Here is a 17,554-nt window from a genome sequence, read left to right on the forward strand (position 1 = left end):
GGAAATTCTGTTAGGGCTCGATGGCTTTGCCCGTGCTAGCGAGGATGGCTACTTTAAACTCTGAGGTTTCTGAGAACTAGTTCTGATGTTTGCAGGGAGCCTTGCTGCCCTGCAATGTGTCCCTTTCTGTTTAATCTCTGGGTAGTATTTGTTGTAGTGTTCTGAGCACAGGGCTACAAGCCAAGATTTCCCAATTTCTATTTTTGACTCTGCCTTTTACATGATTTTTCAGCTTAGGCAAGTAGATTCATTTCTCTACTTTGCTTTTCTTAACTGTAAAATGGGGCTAGTAATGCCTTATAGCCATGTGTGAAGATTAATTACCTAACTCCAGTTGACTGGTGCTTTCCTTTTATTTGGAAAGCATTTTGCGGCCATAAAATGCTGTCCAAGTGCTTATTTTTATCTGCACAGTGAGCAACTAGCTTAACTGGTAAAAATCCAGTGGATTTATGATGTGCTATCCTGACTTCCAGCTGTACTGCTGCTGCTGAGATTCCGAACCATGGGAATAGTGGGTGTCAAGAGCAGTAAAACATTAGCCATCCACACTGATTGAATGGAAGGGTTTTTGTACTAAATCAATGCATTTAAGCAACATGCCAAATACTACTTTCTTTTTTTGCTTGAGTTCAGCAGTTCTTTTCCTCCCTCTGTAGATGAAAGTGCCTATGTAATGATTTTATGGGTCGTGGTCAGGAAGAAACGGCTATTAAAAAGTGAACTTGAGGGGCAGGAAGAAAATGAGCATCACTGTCATTAACAGGCCATTTCGGAAGGGCCTGGTGAATAGTGTGATGGATGAAAAGTGTGTTCTGCCAGCTCTGGGAGAGTACAGGTGATCCTGTGCACTGGTCATCATAAAATTAGGGCCCTGCAGAATTTCAGCTCTACAGGTAGCAATTAGAGAACAAGAATACTATGCTTTCACCAGGCTAATGTGACCGTTAATAAAATCTGGGGATGAAGATGGTGATATTTCAAAAATTGTGTGTTTACCTGGATTAAAATTTTAATAGCATTTTTCATTTTTAACTATAGTAAGTTGTATTTGCAACTCTTGTCTTACCCTCTTACACAGTGCGATTATATGCCAGCAGTGATGAATGTATAAATAATCTTACCCCATTTTCTTTTTATTGCCAAAATAACAAATATATTAAAAATTACTTGGGTTGCAACTGAGTTCTTAGATAATTTAACTCAATTCTCAGGGGTATTATTTGCTTTCCATGTTTTGTTCACATAGGCCTTCCTCAAGAATATTGTTAGGCATAGGCTGAGTTTGACAGGACTACTTGTATTTTGGTATATGTGTCAAAGCATTCTGTGACAATAAGCTTTTAGTTTGGATACTAGATTTAGATGCTGTGTGCTATCCTGAAAACCATTGCTCAGGGCTATTGTCCTTTCTCTGTGGTGAAATTGCTCACCATTGTTAAGAATAAACCAATTAGTTTGATTAGGCCCCAGTTCATAAGAGCAAAATTATCCATTTCATGCATATGGTTGATTTACTTGGTTTTCATGTGTTTACATGACACTCAAATCTATAAGAGCAGAATATATTTTCCCAGGAAGCAGTTCTATACTGGGGACCTAGTCCAATCCTGTGAAAAGATTTCCCACAAAAATAAAAAATTACTTTGGCTCCACATTTCTGTGTGTCTGTGATACAACACAGGAGCGTGCAGTACAGAACATTAGATTTAATTTTGTATTAGATCCCAACATTTTCCTGTCCCCAGGGATAAAAAAAGCAGAGCAAGAATGGAAGTTGTTACTGAAAGAACAGTCTCTTTGGTTTGTGTTTGGACAAAATCTAGCTTGGGGGCTAGTGAAGCTCTGGTCTATGACCTGAGCATCAAACTGCTGCCACAGCAAATGTCCTTTAAATGCACTCTGGAGAGCAGTCAGATACTGTAATCAGTTGGGTCTTTTAAGAATGGGGCAGAGAAAAACTTCTGTGGATCAGTAAAATGTGTCAGAAATGTATCCTGTCTCCCTAACCTTTCCTTCTCAATACATCAGTAAAACTGTTCTATTTGGGTATAACAGAGAAACCACTACTGAATATTTTTGAATTACAACCCTAGAACTTCACAGCAAGTTAAACCTGCTTTGGTTTTTGTTAAAGTGACAAGAATTGAGTATTTCTGCTTTGTAACCTTTAATGTTGGGCTTGTTTCACAAAAGCACTTTACTATCTAGCCCCCACTGATTGTAATCCTAGATTTTAATTAAAGTGGTATCATCTTAAGGATGAGGTGTCTTAAGTATCTTGAGAGTGTGGACTTCCAAATCCAGACCCACATATGCAACAGCCAGTGGAGTTAAGACTTAAATATCAACTGTATCTACTGAGGTCCCCTAGGTAAAATAGTTTCAGAGGAATTCAGAACAATACATTTAATCCGTCTGTGCAAGAAAAACTTGATGGTTAAATGCACATGTAAAAAATGCTAAAATTATTTTAAATCCTAGTTTTAATACTCAGACCTATGTCTCTAAAGCACAGAGCAAAAGTAAAAGTAGTTTTCAAATTTCCCCCTTTTCAGCTTGCCTAGAAATGGCAAGATATCAGAGCACTTTGTTCAGCAAGCCTGGACAAAGAGGACTAGAGTTTTAGCAGTAAGTATGAACATCTGTCTTTGGCAGGTTGCTGGTAGGGTTTTTTTATATTTAATCTTCATTACACTTTTTGAAAATCCTAATTCCAGGTACTGCTTTGGTTTTTCTCATGCATTTGAGATCTCATCTCTCTGGGTAGAATTGTTCTCTAACAAGGGAGAATTGGAATAAAAAATCCCACAGATATGGAGGGGAGGAGTTGTTCAGTAGTGTTGTGCAGCTGCTGTTGCCAGGCTGGTACCCACTTGAAAAGTGTAGGCTCTTGGACTTGGCTGCCTGACACGTCCAGCTGATGTGGGCTGGCCTAGCATCTGCTGCATTCATTGTGTTTAATGCTGCATCCATCTGTTTTCTGTCAAAGCCACTGCCAACAAATTACTAATCTATTAGAGAAACATGGAAATAAGATGGCACTCCTCATTCCTGGCAATTCCTCTTGTATTTTGTTTGGCTTTTATTTTGCCTCTTTTTTTTTTTCTTTTTTTTTTTTTTTTTTTTTTTTTTTTTGTGTGTGTGTGTGTGTGTGGTCTGGGAAAGGTATAAGAATAGCTAGCACGTGAGGTATTGAGGAAATGCTTAGGGAAAAAAATATGGAAAAAACATTGGAACTTGTTTTCCTTACTGAAGAGATACCAATTCCCTGTGCTCTTGGACATGTATCCCTGGAGATGAATGATTACGAGCTATTTTAACTGAGCCACATATTTTTATGGAGAAGATTCCACTGTTTTTTCTGTGTTGTGCTTATGCTGGGGAAGCCAAAGCAGGAGATAAAAGATTTTTTGGTCCCAATTCTAAACAGCTTTAAAACAGCAATAGTATTTAGCATTGTTGTTTGCTTCTCCAAGCATGCTGCTGAACCATACTTCGTAGACCCTAACTGACAAAACAAAAATTGAACTGACAGTAGTTTCCAGTGATTATGGATATCTGCTGGTCTAGGGAGAGAATTTGCTTCACTGTGGGAAGCAGTGTTACTAAGAGCATGTACATGAAATGTGTTAACTGGCTGTGCATAGTCTTTGAGTGCATGTATGCACCATCTTGCTGCACTACATTTTTCTTGCACAAAGCAACTTGAAAACCAGAACAACATCCGAGTTCTGAACAGAGTAGTATGGAACTACTGAACCCTTTAGTTCGTGGTCATGTATGTTGGATCAGAAGTGTGGCTTGAACAGATCTTGGCAACAAAAGCTGTGGTTAGGGGCAATGGCTCAATGAACAGAACATAGTCAGCTGCCAGCAGCCAAGCCTAGAGCAGGAGGAGAAGTGACAGGGCAGTCTGAAGTCAGCATAAAGCAGAATCTGCAGCCTTTCATCTGTGTTGAACCACATATTCAGGATCCCTCTGTGAGGACCTCTAGGCAGAAACTTGGTTCCTAAAACAGAATTGTTGCTCCATTTCCTTGGGAAGCATGGGGCTCACATGTTCTTACAGAGGAGAACTTGTAGCAGAGTGAGTCAGTTACCAGGTGGGGAGGAGGGGGATTAGCCAAAGCACAGCAGCAGGAGTGTATTAATTAATTATGTGTGCATTCAAATGATGAATTAATAAATTTCTTTTAAATATAAACAGCAGTTGCATGCCACCAACTCCTCTGCCTGGTAGCTGAGGCCAGAGGAGGGACGTGGCTGATCTCCATGTTCAGATGCAGAGTCCAAGGGCTGCTGCCTTTGAACGAGCGTGGGAATATCTGAGAGGAGTCAGGAAACTCTGCTCTGCGGCGTCCCACAGGGAGGGAACGGGTCGTGTTTCCACTAATCTGGATGAGATGGAAATAAAGACAAGTCAAAACTGATGACTGAAGTAGTGTAATGTGATCCGTTTCCTAAAATACTTTTCTATCATATCTGTGCTTTTTTTTTTTTCCTCTTTCTCATGCTGCTTGGGTTTGTTTCTGTAACACTGAATGCTATACACTGGCTTTTTTTTGAGCTTTCAGCATGATAGGAAAATTGGCACTCAAATGAGTTAAGCTGCTGCAAGCAGAGCAGTTTGCTCCAGTGACAACATAAATTGAAGTCAGCCAGGTTTTCATGCCATCCTTCGTAAGGCACCTGTTAATATTAGCCTCCTTGTACTGCTGCTGTTACTCTTGTAATGCTGCTTTTCCCAAAGGAGGTGCACTGTAAGCTGCCACCCCTTCTACTGGCATAGACAAACTTTGAACTTAGCAGGAAAGCAGGGTAGGGCAGGAGGCAGTGGGAGTGTTTCTCAGGGCCCAGCAGCCATCCTCAGCAGTCCATGCCAAAGCATCTCTGACCCAGATGGGCAGAACAGTTAGGAGCAAGAAGGCAGTGAGAATAGCCTGTTGGTGAAATTGCAGGAAGATGAAGAATGAGAACATGAAATTACAAAAATCAGATTCTCCCTTGAGCTTATGTAATGGATTTCCTACATGCCACATATCTCTTTACTGCACAAGATGGTTTTGTACTGTGTGCTGTGCTGTTAACCCTCTGGAGGCTGTACTTTTCTGTGTTTACTATTATTCCATTACATGTTTTAGGCAGAAAATGTTTGAGGGTACATGAAAATGAGCTTCATAGGATCATTCAGTTTGGAAGATTCCTCAGCAGTTGTTCTTGGCTGACCTTGTGTGCAAATTGGGGTCAGATATAAGATCAAAGCAGGCTACTTGTGACTTTATCCAATTGGGTCTTGAAAACCTCCAAGGAGGGAGTCTGCACAACATCCTCGGACAGCTTGTTCCACTGCTTGTCTGTCCCCATCATGAAAGAGCTGTTCTGACTTTGAGACCAACGTGGTTCACTTCAGGTCACATGTGCAAGTTCTGCAGCTACAAACTTCCTAAATAGAAGTATTTTCTTTAAAGTTTAATGTTTTTCTCTTGTGCTTTTTATCATTCTGTTCAGGAAACTACTCCAGACCACCGACGTACAGCGGCGTGCCCAACACGAGTTACAGTGGCCCAGGACCCGGCATGGGTATAAATGCCAACAGTCAGATGCATGGACAGGGGCCAAGCCAGCCTTGCGGTACCATGCCCCTGGGACGGATGCCATCAGCTGGGATGCAGAGCAGACCATTTCCTGGAAACATGAGCAGTATGACCCCCAATTCTCCTGGCATGTCTCAGCAGGGAGGCCCTGGGATGGGCCCACCCATGCCAACTGTGAACCGTAAGGCACAGGAGGCAGCTGCTGCAGTGATGCAGGCTGCTGCAAACTCCGCTCAGAGCAGGTATGCATCCGGGTGAAAGGACTTTCAATGAGTAGGAAATACTTTAATTTCTGAAGTAACGGCACTGTATGAGTGTATGCATATACATTTATACGTGTTCTGTTTGTCCCCTTATCTCTGGGACGAGATGGCATGTGGGAAGAATACTTCTACTTAAATGTAAGGAGAAAGCATCCTATCACATGTTTGAATTATCCTCTCAAAGAGCAGCTATGACAGTGGAGATTATGGTCACTTCCAGTTTGATTCTTGGCACTTTAGGCTTTAGGAAAACCCACTGGGTTGCAGTGACATTAGGAGTCAAAAACAAGCCCTCTGCAATTTAAAATTGACTAGCTGGATATATATTTTTTTATCTCTGGTACAGAAAAGGCCAGCATGTCCTTGACAGCTTGTCTCTGCCAGAGAGTAAGTAAGCTGCCCATCAGCTTTTGCATTTACAGCCCACATTGTGAGCAGCAGTGCTGATGGCCATTCCCTTCTACCGGATGTTCTTGTTCCTGGGCAGGCTTGCAGAGGGGGAAAGGAGGGCAGACTGAGGGGAGCAGCTGGAGGGGATAGCCAGAAGGAGGCATAAAAGCAATCTGTAGTTATCTGGAGTTGATAACTGCCACTTACACATCTGCAAGAGAGAACCTGGAAACAGGATTGTAGAGGTTGGAGCCATTATCTGGCTTCTTGTCTCCCCTTTGGGCAGCATAACTACATGTTGCCATTTGTGCATGGATTTTGGCAATAGCACTTTTCAGTCCATGGTTATTCTTAAGATGCTTGAATACTTGGCAATGAAACTGTATTTTCTGGGAAATTTTTCAGATTAAGTAATTTCTACATTTCCCTGGACTCAAATAACTCCTGGTGTATTTATTATCTTTCTCTGTTACAAGAAGTTCCATTACATTGGAGAATTACACAAAGCTGATTGCACTGTTCTGGTGAGCATGTATGTGTGTGTATATTAAGCATCTTGCATTTATTTTTATGTAGGCATACACAGATGCACATATACACATACAGAGTTGCTCTAATTCCAAGACACAATATAAGAGTAGGAAGCTAATGTGTCCCTGTATCTGTTGCTTTCTTGTTTCATGAGTTTGGAAGGCAGGTAGCTTTTAGTGATAAGCAATAACAAGCTTTTAAAACAATGACAGTAAGTTTAGTGTACCTCATGTTCTTATTTAGTAAAAGAGAACTACACTCCCTTAAAATAGACTGTATTCCAGCAGATACCTGAACCAGCAGTCTCTTGCTTGCGTTGGTTGTTCTTAAAAGACCCGTCTAGTGGGATTTACAAAAAACTGTTTCTGTCTGTCTGGTTTAGGGTATAAGCTGATAGGTAAGGCAAGAAGGAATAAATGAGCCATCACTGCAGCTGCAGGAACACTTTATAATCATGTAATGAAAGGAAAAGCTCACTTTGTTGGTCTTTAAAGTAAGAAAATACTCTGTGTTAAGCAGAAAGTATTTGAATGTGATTCACCTTGGACTTGGGCATAGTATGTGGTGTTTGATCAAACTCTAGGTGAAATTATTACCACTCCTATCTCACACCTTGCTCCCAAGTCAGTTTTGTAAAACTGCTTTTGGTTTCTAGCATTGTGTGGGCAAAACTGCCCCATTTTGGAGCCTTTCCATCACATACTTCCCATTCCAGTGATCCAGCACCTGTGGAATGGCTGAGCAAACATTGAATCTCTGTTGGAAACACTGGCAAAAGGACTATTTATGAACTGGAGCTAAACCTGTTACACCTCTCTGTTGCCAGGGGAGTTGCAAGCACAGTTTTCGTAATTGACCTCAAGTCAACTGTAGGGGAGAAAGCCTAATGGCTTTTGGCTGTTTCTGCAAGTCCTCCATACTTGAACATGGAAGGAATGTAATTGACAGTGATTCCTATTTGTGATACAGAGCAAATCCAAAGAGGGTGTTCTTTTGTCCTGCTTTAAGCCACCATACATTAGGTTGCCTGCTTATCACAACCAGTCTGGGGTGGACGCCCCATGTTTTTTCACAGCACCCCAACTATAGCAATGCTAAGGCTCCCTTGATGCACCAGCCTGACCAGTATGGGTAGGTAGCAATGTTTAACTGCATTTGCTGTGGGACCTTGGCAATTTTTTTTAGTGTTTCTGAATGTGCCATGTGGTTGCTGAAGAAATACAAAATAATGTGAAAGAAAAAATTGTGTTGTTGAGGGGATTCTATTTTTTTGTTTTCTTTTTACACCATTGTGACAATATGATGAAAATCTGCATATCACTTGCTCACAAACCTGCATGGCTTTTGACATGGCTCTGTTTCCTTGTGCCTGAGAGGGAAATGAAGAGCCTGATCACTGAGAAGGAATTAGATCCCTCCTCCCCTGACTCAGGCATCATCTTTCTCCCCTTAGTTGTTAGTGCTCTTGTCTCACAGCAGTGCTGTGTAACACAGTTTGCTTAACTGGGTGGTGGTGTTGTCATTGCAGCCTGAACAGTGAGTGAGCTGCAACCCCTGAAGCATGATCCCTTTCTGACAAGTGGTGTACTGCAGGAGTGATGACAGAGTTTCTTAATGGGATTTTCAATAAACTTTTATTACGCTGTAATTGAGCACGCATGTGTTGGAAAACTTTCAGCTAGTCACTAGAATATTTTTTAGGAGCATTAAGTATCCAGTGCAAAACATTTGCCTGAGGTGTAGCTTCTGTTCACTCAACAGAGTCCTTCACTCTGTCATTTCTGTACCTGTACCCCTGGGAGAAAGTGTCTACACTGGCTGCCAGCCTGTGGCTCCCTCACAACCAAGTCCAGCTTCACCTGAGATTCAAGTTTCATGGACTTCCCTGCCATCATGTTATTTCAATTGTTACCTCCATAGGATATCTATAATACCAACATGACAGCTACCTTCATGATTATTAACAAGTTTTAATTACCAGTTTTCTATAGCTGTTTTTGTTTGTTTTCCTTAATAACATTGTTCATATAGGTGCATATGAAAAAAGTACAAAGCAAAACTTTAAAAATTAGAGTTCAAGTCTCCTGGTTTTCCTGTTCAAAAAGCAAAAATTAGCGAAATGGAGAAGCACTTGCATCGTGCTGTTTCATCTGGAAAGACATTCACTGTTGTATGCCAAAGGGCATAAATACTGTCCAGCCTTTTCACTTTAATGTCTTGGGTTTATAAGATTTGGCTGTGGGACTGAAAAACTGGTAGACTTTTATTACTATAAAACATACCCCTCTATGTAGAATTAAGAAGAAAATTAAGTGGTTCTGTCAGAGCTACACAGACCTATTTCTGTAATTTGGTTGTGATTCCCTTCAAGGACAACTTGTTGACCTATTAGCCAAGTATCAGTGGGGGAGAGAAATTTATCTTCAGCAGTTAATCCACAGGATCTGTCCTTCACCAACTCAGGAGTCACGTTTAGACATAGAAAGCTGGTTTCCCTCTGCCTTGCCAAGCCACACTTAAGCAGCTATGTAAAATGAATTTAAGTGGCATGAATCAGAATAAAATCACTTCCACTAGGGCAGAAAAATCAATGTTTGTTACCCAGGGCTGAGTGATCAAGATCTGAATGTTAACCAGTTATACCTAGGTATCATTTTCAGTGCAGACCACCACTCTTTTAATGAGAGAAGATAAAATAATATAAATAAAAGTGGTGGCTGTGAAAGATACTAGGTTTACACCACTTGAATGAGCCTTTGACCTCACCTTGAGTCCTCTGCTCTATGTTAAGCTTAGATTAAGTTCTGCAGCTACATACTACCTCCCCTGTAACCTAAAATCCTAAAAGATACGCTAGTCTGTCTTAGGCACACAGGCCACTGTTTCCCAAATGATATCTAGCATGTCAGACTAAAGAAAAGTGTTTTTAAGACCTTTTGATTGAAGTGGCATTGTCTGCAGTTTCACACTACCCAGGATGTTTAAGCTTGGTCTGGGTAACAGTTTACAGCAGGCAATGCTAAATAGCTCCCTAATGCCCTGTATAGTAGTACCCCATATTTTCAGAATGACAGGAACTGCAAAGGAGTGTTTTCCTTTTTATGTCTGTCTTGGTCTCAGCATACCCATTGACTGTTAAGGACTATGTGTTGAAGACCTAATATAGCCACTGAACTCCAAGCAAAGACTTTTCATAACTTCAGTTGGCATTTGCCAAGACTCCCAAGGGCTGGTTCTGCTGCTGGAGGTTAGAACCCTATGGAGGCTTCTAAGGACCAGGTGGCTCCAAAAAATAGTCTTTTATTACACCATAGTTCTTACAACAGCACATGTATTTATAGTGATAGGTAAGTATTTTCTGTGTACAGACCTACAACACAGTAAGCCTTCAGTAAAAGCAAACAATTTTAAGCAAATGAGATAATTGTTTTCCCTGTCGATGTGAAAGGCAGCCTTCTGTTGACTGATACCTTCTAGTGCCAACCAGTTTTGAGTTCCTCAGTTTGTAGATGCCCAAATTGAAACTTTTCAGGACTATGTGTTCAGTCTCTGTGAGCTTCTGTTTCCTACAGTAAGTACCCGGTACACACTTTTAAAAACTGATAACTAGGTTGACACCTGAAGTCAACAGATGTTTTTGGAGCTAGATACTTGTCATCGTCATTTTCAGCATCTCTCGTACTAGCAGTGACTGTCATTCTGAGCATGTCTTCTTAGCCGTTGAAAGTGTGACTGTAGTACATGGAATGGTAAAAACGTAGTTTCAAAATTGCTGTTTTACATACTGTTAGCAGTGCAGCCTTAGGAAGATATAATTCAGTACAGGCTGTAAAATACACATCCAACTGGATGCTAAAATGAGCCTCTTGCTGGTACAACTACAGTTATCAATATCTGAACTCATTACTATAAAAGGAGTTTTGATGTGCCTACATGAGAAGCAATCCATATCTTCAAAGGCAGCATCTTTGACCTCCATGTACTGTGCCTTAATATGATTCTCGGGATTGCATATTACAGTTCTGTAAATTAAAGCAAATTTTTAATAGATGGAATGAATTTAGAATTCAGTATCATTGAATTTAGAGAAAATTATTTAGACATAGTAGTTTATTGAACTGAGGAACTGGGATCCAGCTTACCTACTTGCAGCCTCTGGGCATTCTCAGTCCTGGTCATTCGGCTGCTAAATTGAGGTGGATATTTACATTATTGTCTGTTGCTCCCCATGCCACCTGAGAAATGATGTTCAGTCCCTATAATAATGTGTGGTGTTGCATTGCTTTAACATACTTTCAGGCATTCTAGAATGTGGTTCTGGTTCTAAACTGCTTAGCAGCTGGTTAGATAACTAAAGCCTCATCCTGGTGAAGTCAGAAGAATTTAGGTAAGTTCTTACTCAGTCCTAAACCTGATCTATAAAAGCTACACTGATGCTAGAGAATTTCTGTTGTACAGAGAAACAGTTACAGTTAGTGTAGATGAGTTTAAAATGTGCATTCTATATGTCTTCCTTTTAGTCTCTGTATGCACACATGCATGCGTGCACACATACAGGCAGACTAACTTTTCATCAGCTTTTCTCTCCTACTATGTATGTATAATTCATATTCCATGTCACTGCTGCCAGCAAAGCACTTTTTCCATACTATTTTCTCCAACAGCAGGGTAATGCAGCACTGCAGATGGACTAGAAGGTACTGGTGAGGAAATACAGTAATGGACATGGTGCATTAAAATGTCAAAAGGAAAAAGAATGAGGTGGAAATAGGGAATAAATTTTTTAAAAAGAATAATAATATAAATAAAAATTTGAACTCTTTTAGATGTTTTACATCCTACAGTCTGTCAATTTCTATGCAGTATTTGCCAGTCAGGTCCTTTTGATCTTGAAACTTGGGTTTAACATTCTAAATGGGAATTTAAAATCTGCAGTTAGGTAGCAGGAAGACTTGAAGTGCTACAGTAAAACTTACCATCTTTAATCCCTGGAGAGATAATATATTTTCCATTGTTTTCCCTTTTGCCCTTAAGCTTGGAGGTGCTGTTCGTCTCTGCTGGGAAGTGCAGTGGAGTGCAGGAAGGTTAAGTACTCATTCAGGTTTCTTTGCTTATTCAAACCAGGCTACTTCTAGATGAAAGGCTGCCAACTGTGAAATCCCCAAAGTAAACTAGGCTAAGATAGGACTGGTAGCCATAATTGGAGCCAGTGCCTGGGTACTTTATCTGTTCCCTTTGAAATAAGCCCCTAGCAGAAAGGCTCTTTCTGCTGGGTCTTTTATTTAACATTCAGTCACAGGAAAGGAGTTACTCCTGTTCAAATCCAAGCCATTCACAATTCTCCAGTCTCAAGGTGTCTGGTCATTTCCCCCATACCCTGCTCCTCCAAGCAGTCCCAGACTTTAGATTTCCTTTAGAGATCCTGATGGATCACCCTGAAATGAGAACCACTTTGCGTTTGCTTAGTGCTCTTTGAATATTCAGGCAGTCCATGAAACTACATTTGGCTTCCAAAATAATAATTAAAAAAGCCCACATACAGTTTAAACTGGATGAAGTGGTATTGCTCCTTGTCCTAAATGTCTGTGTAGTGTTTCTGTGAACCCCAAATAGCTGCTGCGCCTGCTCCACTTGAGGTTGGCAGCGTTTCAGTAAACGGGTGGAATATTTTCTCACTGCATCAAGGTTATGTGTGATTTGAGGATTTAAAGTCCAAATATTAATGCTTACTGTAAATGAAACTTGTAAGGGAGCTATTAACCAGTATTGACATATTTTTCTTCAGAAGAATCCATGATTCTTCCCTCTTCATGAGAAATAGTAATTTTTATCAAGCTGATGTTTTTATTCGTTCTTTTTTTGAGAGGATACTTCATTTCCTCTTGTTTTGCTTTTCAAAGCAGAGCTGTGTATGGCTTTTTTCTGCAATATGTCAGGAGGGGTGAAGTGCAACTCAGCTTCTGTAAGTTTATTATAGTAAAGGGAGAGCTAGATATCACACTTTAGTGATTATTTTTTTTAATGGAGGTGCATTTTGTAGATCAGCTCAAAATTGCTGATAAAATCATGTAAGGATTCGAAGAAGCTTTACATGCTGAGCTAACTAAAGCCATTTCTTGCGGGAGACTAAGAGAAATATTTTTATCTGGAATTTTGTTTCACTAAAAGGTAAATCCATCATTTTGGAGCTCTGGATGTCACCATGCTGCTGAGCTCGTGCAGGCAAACAGTGATTTGGGGAGGCACTTTTTTATTTTTTGGTTACTCATCCATCAAGTAGACTGCTGTATGCTGTTCATGCCATTCGAGATTAACCACAGATCTCAAGAGTCCTACTCCTTTCCTGCTTCACAGAGTGGCCATTCTTAAATTGTGATAGCAGGAGTATGTTGGGAAAGAAGAGTGATTTTTTAGTCAGGAATGAGAATTTTCCTTCGTCTTAGAGACACTTCTAATTGGATTATTATTGTGTCAGGATTATTTTTTGCTTGATTTGGTTATTTAGGACAGCTGTTGCCCTCAATAGAAATACTAATTATTTTGAAAAAGAACTGCAGTGTAGGACTCTGTGTAGTTTATTGACATTCTTCCTCAGAGTTGGATGTTACATAGAAGTTTTGTACCTCAAAAGGTGATCTTTAGGGCATTAAGAATGCAGTACTTCATTAATTGTTAGTTTATACAAGTAAAGAGTAAGGGAGGACTTTGGATTGAGTACTCTTTCTCAGGTGGCATTAAATGTAGCAGATGAGGAAACTGGATTTTCAAACTGTCTTTTTGCCTGTTAGCCAGAAGATCTTTTAGTTTAAATGATAGCAGTAGTCAGAAAAACAAAAGAAAACAGGAGAATAGCCATCTGTTTAATGGGACTTCTGAAGAAAGCTGATTCTGTGACTGCTCTGTGTGATTTGGCACATACATTGTGCAAGTACAAGACTGTGATTGAACAGCTGAAGATTTTTATGACAGAAAGGGAGAGACATAAAAAATGGTAGGAGGATTACAGGTTTTAGAGCAGTTTTAAGGTTTTAAGATGTTTTACAATGGTGATAGTTGAGAGAAAATGAAACAATTTTTTTAGCAGTGCTACCTGGGGAATTATGAGTGGGAAGAGCCCTTCTCTTTATTGATCAAGGTCAGATGGGAGCATCAGTTCTAATTGGACATATAAGTGACCTCGTAAGAATCATATTAATAGTAACATAATAACAATGAGATTTTTTAAATTATGGCCAGCACTCTCACTGACACATTAAATACCTGTTGCAGTTGTCACAGTAGGTTTCAGCCATCTTCTGAGCCAAAGATGAAGAAAAGAGCCAGCTGAAACCATGCTGACATGTGCACCCCATTGCTCTTGTGAAACTGTCTGGAGTTCCAAAGTGCCAATACTGATTATAATAGTGGCAGTAATAATATTGATAAACATATCACAGCTCCAGGCTATTGGGCAAAGATAGTTAAGTGAAAATGTGTCTGTTGGGAAATCCCTTTGGAGAACTTCCTTGCCATGCTGCTGCAGATGCACAGTTGCATTCAGTGTGCTGTCAGCCAGATGACATTTTACTATGAAAAGATACACTGAAGAGCTGGCACGAAACGGTCAGGATTTTATTAGATTTTCAGTTGGTTGCCAGCACAGGGAGCTCCATGGAGCTGCAGCACTGCTCAGAAACAGTACGAGGACATGACTGAACATAAGAAATGTGGTGAGAAGCTGCAGGAGATCTGCATCCTCAGGTGGACAAGGAGGGAACTTGGGGGTCAAGCCTCTCCCAAGCCAGTGCCCCACTGGAGGAAATTGAATTAGTGAAACATGCAGTGTGTTCTTAGCTTCCTATAGCTTTTTAGCACCAAGTTCTGGCGACCTTCTGGCTGTTCATGTGCTGGGAACAGACTCTTACCCACTTTCAAGAAATCAGTCTGGGAGAGAGTTCATAGGGCCTTCCGACTTTTTAATATAGCTATTTATAAACATGTACAAAAATAGAAGGTGCATAGTGAGAGAGTCATATGAGTCATTCCCATTTTGATATCAAGTCACACCAGGCTAAATCGCCCTTCGTGGCATTCTGGTTCAGATTAACTCCATCATGCCATTCAGGGCAGATTTCTTTTTTTCACTGCAAACCCAGTTCATGCATGCTCCTGCTTGCCAGGCAGATTACAGCAGCCTTCTACTCATCACCCACTCCACTGGAGCTTAGAAGTGTATCTCCTCGGTGCTCAGATCTGTCTGTTGGGGACAGTGTACAAGCTGCTGCCCTGAGCACTTCTGTTTTAAGTCCACATCAGGAAGATAGGCAGAGGTCACTAAGAGGGGAGCTTCAATGGGAGTACAAGCCATTTGACTTGGCCTGCTCTTCAGTAGTCCATGGTTTCTGTTACACAGTGCTATATTGTACTGGTACAGTACAGGCTGCACTGCTTACTGAGTGCTTAGTTTGTTCTTATACAAATAAATTCAAATATGGAGGCCTTGCTGCACTTGTAAGAATGCTGCGTAGTAAAGACATTTCAGCTAATCCCTGTGGGACAAAATGCTGTAGTCACCATGAAATTCAGACCAAAAAATCTTTAATTGACACAAAGGACTTTTAGAGAAACCAAGTTAAATAGCTGCAACCTAAAAAACAAAGAAGAAAACAACAACAACAAAAAAACCACAGCCAACCAACAAAATAAAACAAAAATCTTACAGCATTTAACTAAATATCCTTCATATTTTTCAGTCACACATCCTTATTAGGATCAAATGAAGTTAAGGATTTATATTTCTGCAGGCTTGTTCTGTATTTTTCTCACTGTATTCAACTGCTTTATTTTTCTTCTAGCCATATTTCAGACCGTTATTAATCTTGAATCTCTTCCTCAGTTTTTGTTGTCTGTAAAATGGGATAGGGAGATCTATTCTAATCTCAGCATGATTTCAGCAATACAAATGTTGTGTAGTTTGTTGTTATTAGCATTGATACTCATGGATTACACATGCCTCTTATGTTGCTCTTCCAGTGTTTGATGTGGTGTGACATTCCTGTATTTTATTGGGCTTTAAATGACTACCAAGTAGGTAGCCCATCAGGCAGATATTTTCACTAGAAAAAATGGCTAATGTGATGACAATAGCATGTAAATGAAGATAAAGGTTTTGTGTCTGCTTTTCTGCAGGACTGAGTATTGAATCAGACTGGTAGGAACAACTAATTTTTAAGTTTCTTCTCCTTCCTTGGTTGTTTCTTAGTGAAATCTAAGTAATGGTGATGATGCTACAGCCACAAGTATTTGCATAATCAGAAGAAAAAGAATATGTTTAGAAAGAATATTTCTGTTATTCTTCAAAAAAGTATCTTACACAATAATCTTTAGATCATCCAGAAGAATGGAACAGTCAGTGTGCTTGGTCAGACTGCAATCAATTACAAGGTGATGTGCACTTTCACATAATTATGATGCTAGAAAATTATTCCCCATTTTAGCATTACCATTTGGGAAGGATAATTTAGTGTTGGTTCTGTGTGCCTGATGTCAGACAAACACACACACTCACCCCAGGACAAATTAGGATGCTTTTCTATTTATGTTTCCTAGTGTTTCGTCAGTGTCAGTGCATTTCAGTGCTTTGTCTTCCATTTTTCATGCACACGCACACACAAGTATAAAATTTTCCTGTTTTCCTTCTAACCTGTAAAAAGGGAGAAAATCTCCTGGCAGACCTAACATCTGCCACATCACCAGCTTTTGTCGTTGCTTTTTTAAAACTTCATTATTGCAAGTGGTGACCTTCACCCCGATCAGAGGAGGAAATGTAAGCCCAGGTTAGTCACTTACAGTAGCAGCTAATGAGAGGGGGATACTTAGCTTTCAGATATGAGTATGTTAGATTTGTTTGCTTCATTTACATGGGAACTCCATTTAATGCAGCTTTATAGCTGCTCAAGCCAATATTCTGATTTCATTTGTCTTGGCCTTCACTAACAGTGCTGACGCACCAATGAACTTTCAGTCAGAGGAAAGCAATGTTGGGGTTTATTTTCCCTTGCCCTCTTCTCCCTCCTCCAGTTTTCCCATATGCTCCGATGACAGAAATGGTTTCACTTCTCCAAGGAAGAAAAATCCATAACAAAAGAACAAATGTATCTGCATGCACGTGTTTATGTGTAAATTCTCCAGGGAGAAAGCATTCACGAGTCTCACTCCTGAATTACTCTCATTATAATCACCCATTTGGTGTCAAACTATGACAGAGTATAAGTGCTTAAGGCTAGTCCAGCTCAAGACAGATTTAAATAAAGTACTTCTGGTTATTGTGCAGGTCAGTGTGTTTAAATAACAACCCCCCAAATCATACTTTGACATTTAAAAGAGAGAGGAAATATTGTCGTGGTGCAGACCTGGCACAGATAAAGCACAGGGCAATTTGGTCAGTACACTGTGATTTGTGAGTGCAGACTAACGCAGTCATTTTCACAGTTTGTAATCAAGTAGCCACCTTAGCAGTGTGTCAGCATTAAAAAAAAAAATGTTCCTTTTAAAATGTTTACACAAATTACTCCCCTGAGGTGCTACAGTGCATTCACTGCAAAACTGATGTAGGTTAAAGATCTGGAGCAGAAATGGCAAACTTCCTTGAGCTTGTGGGCCTTTCTTTTTTTCTCCACCAGCCAGTTGCCCAGGTGGCCAGGTCACAGTAGCAGGATCATTTTTCAGGTCCAGCGCGTGGTGCTGGATAACTGGGAGAAATCCCTACGTTACATGAGTGCTATAGGAAGTGTC

The 17,554-nt window shown here is 40.2% G+C and overlaps 1 protein-coding gene across 6 annotated transcripts in view; it reads left to right on the top strand.

The window, feature by feature from the left end:
* Positions 1-17,554, top strand: part of LOC127383389 (sorting nexin-9-like) — a 625,662-nt gene that overhangs the window by 264,176 nt on the left and 343,932 nt on the right. For 5 of the 6 annotated variants that reach the window (XM_051616250.1, XM_051616254.1, XM_051616253.1 and 2 more), the window contains one exon: positions 5,512-5,839. The exons of the other annotated variant lie outside the window; for it this stretch is intronic. In XM_051616250.1, the coding sequence (XP_051472210.1) occupies positions 5,512-5,839 (328 nt within the window). The remainder of the gene's footprint in view (positions 1-5,511; positions 5,840-17,554) is intronic. 6 annotated transcript variants of the gene reach the window in all.

This window comes from Apus apus, chromosome 3, assembly GCF_020740795.1.
Source record: "Apus apus isolate bApuApu2 chromosome 3, bApuApu2.pri.cur, whole genome shotgun sequence".
In the NCBI taxonomy this organism is placed as follows: domain Eukaryota; kingdom Metazoa; phylum Chordata; class Aves; order Apodiformes; family Apodidae; genus Apus; species Apus apus.